We start from the raw sequence: 8,427 nt of genomic DNA on the forward strand, positions 1-8,427 counted from the left end.
AAGTAATAATCAATCCCATTCCATTTAATCTGTTGCTCTATAAACTCAACAACATAATGTGGTGGAGCTGCTCTGTAAAATAAGAACAGAGCAGTAAAAAAATCAATTTGACGGGAACGTGAGAAACCATTAACAAAACTGTTTTCAAAATTGAACAGCCTGAAGCCCAACATCAGCCTGTTATTTACATTGTCCTGAATCCACTTTAAACAAGAGTTATAAACAAACTCTAATCCAAAAGGTTGACCAGGTCATGACAAGAACACAGAGTGATACAGTTGCACCAGACATTTAATGCACTGGATTTGAAGTCGGAGCCTAAAGTATATAGATGGGGAGGCAATAAAGCTAATGTATCTGCAAATGTCTATGTCAATGCATGGAATGATAAACATGAGGAAGAATTAAAAAAAGAAAAAAAAAAAACCCCTCATACCTGTCTCTGGCTGCTTGCCGGGACTCCTTTTCGATCGCTGAGTTATGCCCCTGTTATCCTCAGTGGCACGGAAGTCACTATTTCTGTGCAGTATCCTCTCCTGGTGAAACAAAACCCCACATAGAAATGAGCATGGAAAATAGCCGTAGCAGGAAATTCAAGAGTGATTATTAATTTTGAACACAGAGACTCTCCTCAGTATATTAATACCAGCCAAGACCACCTTACACTAGTTCCACGAGGCAAACAAAAGTGATACAAGTTCCGGAGACCATGTTTACAAGTGGCCTCTCTATTCTTGAGGTATCTTGTTTGCACAGACACAACTTGAGGCATTTGAAAAGATTTGAGACACCGTCAAGCGGCACATTCATTTGTGGCCAAGTCATTGTCTGCCCCATCGGGGCTGTAACTCATCCTGTAACCCAAGTCACTTTTGTCTGCGTTTCTGCCGTTTGAGACAGTCACCTGGCCACTGCTGCTCTAAAATTCACCTTTTTATACAAAGGGAGGGCATGAATTGTGGTTAATTTGAGAGCAAAACCCATTCACGGGGCACCTGGTTCCAACCCTATTCAGAGGTAGCATGAATGTGCTAAAACAACAGAGTAAAAGAAAAGGATCTGATGGAGCTGGTCTGAGTTCAACGCTGAAGGCAGGAAAAGCGAAGGAAAAGCAACAGTTGTGGGGTGTTCCCAGGGGCGAGCGAGTGGTGGGACAGACTGCATGCCTGTGTTCTTATGCGACTGGTTCTCGTTGACCTACATTCACATGAACTCTGTAGGACGCGCTGACCTGACTGTAGCACTCTCAAGGAAGGATTTAAGACTTTTTAGATGCAGATTATTCAAAGTCGCTTTCGACGAGAACAGTCAGTTTGAGATCACATCTTTGGAAGATCCCCAGAGGTGGATGGACAGCGAGTGCTGGCCCCGGGAACACAACGCGACCACCCAAAGCCGTCCTTTCGTCGAGCCTCGTAATATACAAGATCGCTTTTGGTCACACTTTGGGTTGTCAGCATAAATAATGGTAAGAGTATGAGATATGAAGGCTCTTAATGGATGAGGACACGACAAGACAGCTCGTATTGTGCTGGACATCTGCTTGGAGTTTGTAGAACTGACATTTCCAAAGCAGTGACACGTGCAGCACCTTAACATGGATCAAAAGATAATAATAAATAACGGGGTTGTACGAGCCATTTATCGTTCAGTTTTTACAGCTTTGAGTGAATTTGACACGCTTACTGACAAGACACTTTGACCTCTCGTTCTCCATGGGGGTTTAACCCAGTTGGGGATACAAGATGACATATTCCATGTTTCCATGTGTGACGCTCGAGTAAACATAGTTGTTAAACTGCGCCGCCAGCGAGAATCTCCTTCCCGTGAAAGCAGCGTGAACTCCCACTGCCTCTTTGTGTGGTTTAGAAGCGGAGCCACTGAAAGACTATGAGAAGACAGACAAGAAAAGTTATGTTTCGGGTTTCTTCTATACCTTGTCTCAGATGTGGGAACTCCCTCCTGCAGTGAAGGATGAGCTGTATCATGTCAAACACCCCCCCACTGGCTGGGGGGGTGTTGGGCAAGCTCAAAGTAGTTAAAATGTACATCCCTGACCAGCTGCCAGCCATGTCTGACCTTAAAGGCAAGGGAATTCCAGCCTGATGGTGGAGTATGTGTTGGAACGCTTTATCGACACACAGACCTCCAGATGTTCCCGCAAGGAGCGACGTTTGCTGTTCATTTGGTGCGCAGGTGTCTCCACATCTCCTCTCCAGCTGTTGGCATACAGGGGGCTTTTACCTCTCAAAGCATTCTGGGTGTGTGTTCAGGCATATGGCATTACACTTTCGTCTGTTCTGACAGCCAAACATGATTCAACAGCCAATTTCTGGGCCGAGATTAAGCTCCAGCAGAACGACAAAAAACAAACAAGCCGTCTGCAAGGCTACTACCAAACTGGTGCGCCTGGTGTTCAGATGACGGCAACGAAGATATAAATAAAAAGTGCTCCTTTATACAGCTCTGAGCAATGGTTTTTGCGCCATTGTTTGTTTCATTTCGCTCCATTAAAACATTTACAACATCCATGCCCTTCAAAGGCACGCAGAGTTACAGTAAATCAGGATGACAACGCGTTGGTATGTATGCCAAGTGCCAACTATTGAGTAAACCATTCTTTTTAGGACAAGGGGAAAATGCTATTAATTAGAGGGCTCTCAAATCTTCAAAGTGTGTGTGTGGGGGGGTGCTGTTATGCTCAGAGGACCTGATTCCCCGTTGCTCTGTAAAGGATATGACTAAAATTCAGTGACCTCAGGGATGTGTAATTTTCTGATCAGAAGACTTCTTTTTGCCCCATTAACACTGTAAAAATAACTACTTCTGCACTGAAACTCTCTGACATACACAACATTTCAAGCTGACTATGGTCATAAAGTGTTTTGGCTTGTGTGTTTTTGAAACCATCAAGCTGTCAAGTTCTTCTGACTCCTTCTATATTTTCTCCGCAAATACAGACATTTGTGGTTACAGCAGTAACGCCTTTAATTTTCCCTGCGCGTCCAAGATTTAGTCACTGAACTGCGGTTGAGAATGTGAGGTTACAAAAGTTGAAGAGGCAACACCGAGGTCTGGTGGCTGAGGGTGCCAGATGCATACTGGGTGCCCATCATTAGTAATGCCTGCACTGCTGTACAGGCATTACTAATTTAAAAGGCATGCATACCTTTTTTTGTGTGAACTGGAGGCTCACAATACTGCAGTGATTCACCCTCCTGGATACAACAATGGCAGTGTATTTTCCTCTTAAATATCACCACAAGGAGTGTCTGAGCCTTGGCCAATTTCTAAAACTGCTCTTTGGAAGGTCACATATTTTAAAACATTACTGAGCTAATTTAATAACGGGATCCATAGATTACCATCTAAAAAGCTGTGGAACTCAACCTGAGGGAAATGTTGCCTGTCAACAGCCAGTCACATTTCAGACTCTTGCAACACTTGCTGGCAAAGTGATGCCGAGCTGAATGCCATGAATGCCTTGAGAATTTATTATTTTGGTAGAAGAGTTTCTGACTCTGGACTTAATCTTTACTGGGCGTCTACTTCTTCTGTCTGTCAAGACTATTCTTATACGGAAAAGTTTTGTAGCCTCATATCTCTGATCTTGCTACCTCCGCTGCCTTGTGCTTTTATGGCACTGGTGTCCATACTGATTAATCCCCGACATGGAGGCCTGCTCTATCAGTACATATGATACTGCTTGTTTTAACTAATCATGCACTGGTCACAATTAAAGTAGATGTGGGTGACAGCCCACCCCACCACTCCAGAGCATGTATGCTGCTGAGGACTTTGTGTCCCATCAAACTGACTTTTTTAATAGCCGCTAAGTAGACTCCAGATGTTTCAGCATCTGTTCTTTGTGGGACTTTGAAGGCATACATCAGAGGGGGGAAATTATTTCATATAATGGCTATAAGAAAAATGTTAGACTCAAGTATGAGACGCTAACCAAGCTAACACAAATCGGTGGATTGAATTTTATTGTGTTTTACTTGCTGTGGTCGGCCGACTGTGAGTGACACTTAGTCATGCCCTGCCTCGCACTCGTGCCTCGCACTTAAGAGCAACGCACACACGCATATGGCGGGGGGATATTTTACTGTTGGGAACTGTGCAGATCTGCTGGACAGCTGGGATTTACTGCCTTGCTCAAGGGCATACCAACTGTTGAAGGGACGAGTGTTTGTTCACTTCCCAGATCCAGATCATAAAGGGGCAGATTATCTTCTCTCATTAAGAAGCAACTACGGGGATCGGAAAACGTGCGAGATGTTAAGTGGTGCGTAAAGTGCTTGACAGAAACGGGTGAATTTCTCCAACAAAAGGATGTCACGATTTTACAATTTATTCTGATGTTTTTATTATGCATTTTCCTTTTAACAGTATGACTGCTGGCAAATTATCTGAAGGTCTATAAACCTTTCAAGTGCCAGTTACCATAACAGAAGAAGAACAGAAATATTTCTGGTCTTACATCTGTGGAAACAGATAAAATAAAGTTTTATAGACATCCTGTCAGATACAGTTACGCTCAAATGGTGTTATATTGTAACAAATTTGATTTGAAAGCATTTGCTGTATTGTCTTATTTAATTTATTGGTCTCACATCACTGCAAACTCAGTTAGAAGTTGCTCCACTTCTGTTCACAGGGATATTTTGATCGATTAAAGAATTATGTTATTATAGCTCATACAGCCTGGATCTGGAGAATTTTAGAAACAGTGATTTCCTTCAGATCCGGCTGCGTATGTCCACTGCAACATGCCAGGCCTACACTGACGGACTGTAAAATAAGTAGCCAGAGGTGGCTGAAGTACAAGACAAAAATTCAATAACAATTGATTACAATCTGGTCAAAAATAACACACATTTAAAATGAACTTGTTTTTCGCAATAAAAACAGAACCATTTTTTGAAATTCTTAGAATAAACAACTTGAATCCCGAATCCCAAAAGGCCCTTTTGATTTATCAAGAAACTTCATCCGCCATAATAGCGTGATCGCAGCTGATCAAAAGTTTAATTTCCCTTCTGTTTGACTCACAAAGCTGTTAATCAATACAGTTGAAAACTATCTGACGGGCACTAAATGTGGTGTGCAAGGCCATTTTTTCAAAGCTCAACCACAAAGTGGATCGAGTCCATTTGAACACAAGTAACACACTAATATTATGACAAGACTTATACGCTATCATCAAGTCAGATGCGTCTGGTTTGCATATCGGTCGTGATACCTCGCTGATTTCTTTGCTATTCTTTGTTTTTTTCACGCTCTGTTACACTTGTCTGTAAGCCTGCACATCACATCAAATATCACTCATGCCGCTGACGTGCCTTTGATGAGGAGTTGTGTGAAAAATCCAATAAACAATTTTTAGCTCTACAAAAGGGACTCTTCAAAGGAAATGCCTGAAAAGCTAACAAGTGCTGCCTTTGCGTCCAAATGCCACATGCTCCTGTTTCTCCAACTATGTAAACTGCGGGATGTGTAATCAGAGTTGTTTAATGCAGACATCTGGTAAAGACAGCATCACAGCACTGTTAAATATTTACAGCCAGGCTACAGTCTTTCACCTCATGAAGAGTCACCATCTGGGTTAAATACCAGGCCCATCTCACTCAGGTCTAACCAGGGAAACCACTACTCTCTAAAATAAGCTTCGCAAAGGACACACTCAGGGCCAAATGAAAAGGCTGAGCTTCCCACTTGTGAAAGGAAAATAAATGAAAGGAAAATGTTACAAACCCCAATACTGGTGAGGGATCTAGAAACTCTTTCCTATGGATAAACAAATGCCTGCGTCCTAAATAACTTGAATTCCTTTAAGTGACTAAAGACGGTGATGCTTCCACATGAGTTCAAGTTTAGCCAATGCCCCCCCCGACACATGCTGCGGATCATTGTGTCCCTTACACAACCGGTGACATATGACACAATGTGCAAAGCTGAGCGAGCTCCACTTCAGTAATACCTTTGTACTGATCAAATTAGGGAGTGTGCGGTGGTGGTGGTGGTGTGTGTGTGTGTGTGTGTGTGTGTGCGTGTGGGGATGGTTGCTGTTGCCAAAGCCACAGACAACACAGTGAAAATTCAATCAGCCTGCTGTTGCCAAAAAGGAAAACACATGTGAGACGAGGCTGGCTCTGCTCCAAGTACCAACTGCCCCATCTAAGTCCTGATGAATTTACATTAGCCCTTGGGCTTTGCACCTGCTAGTGATCCAGTTAATTTTCCGTCCACCTGCTCCAGCACTCTGACTGACCCGGCTCTGTGTGAATCCAGCTGGGCAGCCGGGCCTCACCTCTGAGCGCCCACCTCTTGAAACGAGGCGTTCTGGGTTAAATGGCGTTTGATTAAAAGGAGCGTGGGCAAATAAATGAAACCATTCTGCAGGTAAATGACCCCCTCATGGACATTTTGCATTACATTAAAGCACACTGCCTTCAACTCCTACTCATATTTTTTCATATAATTTATGTTTTTTTCTCTTATTTTTAAGCTAAAATAATATATTTTACTTCCTTTACTCTTTGCTGCCATGTTTGACCAAGTCAAATGTCTAGTTATGTCACAACGTAGCCGTGAGGTCCGATATTGGCAAAAACCACTGGATCAGGTATCGGGAAAAAGAAAACAAGGAAAGGCTGATGTGTCCAGTAAACCCAACATGTGACATAAATGCTTCAACAAACAAACAAACACGAGTTATGTGCTGTATTATTGGCTGCCACTGTCATGTGACCAAGATGCGAGTGGCGGTTGCAAATGTCGGCCGCGCAGTTGGAACATTATATTCTTTTTACATGGCTGGTTATGACTGGGTGGTAAATACATCTGATGTAAAATAGTTAAAAGACAGTATCGGTCTGATATCACTATCTGTAGAATATCAGGTTGTGATATCGGTGTAGTATCGTACCCAAAAAGGTGGCATCGAGCCATCCCTCATTAAAATCTGCAAGGTATTAAAACACGTTTTTATTCTGATGACTTCACTGTGGAATAAAACAGCAGTTTCTTGTTTTATGAAGGTTACATTTGGACCTCCTCCTCCACCACCTCCCGGATGTGTTTACCTCAACCTTGGCCAGGTGACAAAGCTTATACGTTTGTGCATCTCTTTTCTCTTCTTCTTCATCTTCTTTTTTTCTTTCAAGAGGCTGTATCACGCACTCTTTTCAGAATAATACCTGGCCGGGCACAAACTTCGTGACAAGCTACTGTAAAATAAGTTGCCCAGAAACATGCCATGACAGAGCACAGACACAGAACCTGACACCCGTGATACTGGAGGAGCAGCAGCAGCAGGACTCAACGCACATGAACACAAAGTGAGCTCAACTGCCTCCGTGTGAGGAATGAAAACAATGTCGTTGCTAAAGAGGAGCTTGTTTTTTTTTGTTTTGGTTTTTTTTCTTTAAATAATTGGGGTTTGGTTTTTACCTCATTACCCTCTCCTAGTCCTCCTCCTCCTCCTCTGTTGCCGGAGTCCGGTCGCGGGTGTCCGGGCGGGGAGAGCACCGGCGTCGGGTCAGCAGCCGGGTCACTCCCCGCAAGTGGCAACATGGAGTCCCGCTTCTGGTGGATTATTTCCCTTTTGACCTCGGAGCGCAGGTCCAAGTAACAGACGAGGGTGACAGCGTGAAGTGAGAGCGACAGCAGGAATAATCCCAGGAACACGACGCTGCCGCTCCGACTCCTGCACTTCTTGCTGCACGTGCACGGAGCAGCTCCGGGCATCACTTTGTGCGGGAAATCCTCTGCGGGTGAACCGTCGCATGCCATCATTGTCGGGCCAGGCGCTCTTTTATCTCGGCATAATCGGCACGTTTCGTTTCCCGCGGCTATTCATTAACGTAGAGAGTCATGAGTGTAGCAGCAGCAGCGGCGGCGGCAGCAGCAGGTCAGCGGCGCAAACTTCTTCCAGTATCTGTAGTAACAACCGGAGATCCGCCCACCTCCTCTGTGATTGGCCCGGGACAAGTAACGAGCCCAGGCGATCCGGGCCAGAGGTTGGAGCTGAGGGGAGGCTGCTGCTGGATGGTGCGTCAGGATGCAGGAGGTGAGCGACACCTAACGGACAGAGCGAGCTGCTGCAACGCCTGTGTGTGAGCTGGTGTTGATCATGAGAGGATGCTGGGAGAGAGTCCTGCAGCCACGAGGGGGCCCAGCACACTTTTTACATTTATTTATTTATTTTTATTTTTTTTGTGCCCCATCTGTCGACAAACATTGAGGACAACAGAATCATTTGGCAGAGCTCCACGCTGTCCTACTGAAACTGAAGAGGAAATCAAGAATGATGGAGAGAATGTGTTTCAGTTTGGGGAGTTCAGGTTTTGAACTTTAAGACGCTGATGAATGTTCCCATTGAACAAAGACAGATTTTGCGGGGCAGGTTATAATCTGTGACCC

The 8,427-nt window shown here is 44.2% G+C and overlaps 1 protein-coding gene across 2 annotated transcripts in view; it reads right to left on the minus strand.

Moving 5' to 3' along the window:
- The window catches only part of eda (ectodysplasin A), a 12,027-nt gene extending 3,877 nt beyond the window's left edge, over nucleotides 1–8,150 (minus strand). For both annotated transcript variants that reach the window (XM_058648973.1, XM_058648972.1), the window contains exons 1-2: nucleotides 7,456–8,150; nucleotides 437–536 (exon numbers count right to left, since the gene is read on the minus strand). In XM_058648973.1, the coding sequence (XP_058504956.1) occupies nucleotides 437–536; nucleotides 7,456–7,800 (445 nt within the window). In that variant the 5' untranslated portion in view covers nucleotides 7,801–8,150. The remainder of the gene's footprint in view (nucleotides 1–436; nucleotides 537–7,455) is intronic.
- Between the last annotated feature and the right edge of the window lie 277 nt (nucleotides 8,151–8,427).

The sequence above is a fragment of the Solea solea genome, chromosome 14 (assembly GCF_958295425.1).
Source record: "Solea solea chromosome 14, fSolSol10.1, whole genome shotgun sequence".
NCBI classification, from domain to species: Eukaryota; Metazoa; Chordata; class Actinopteri; order Pleuronectiformes; family Soleidae; genus Solea; species Solea solea.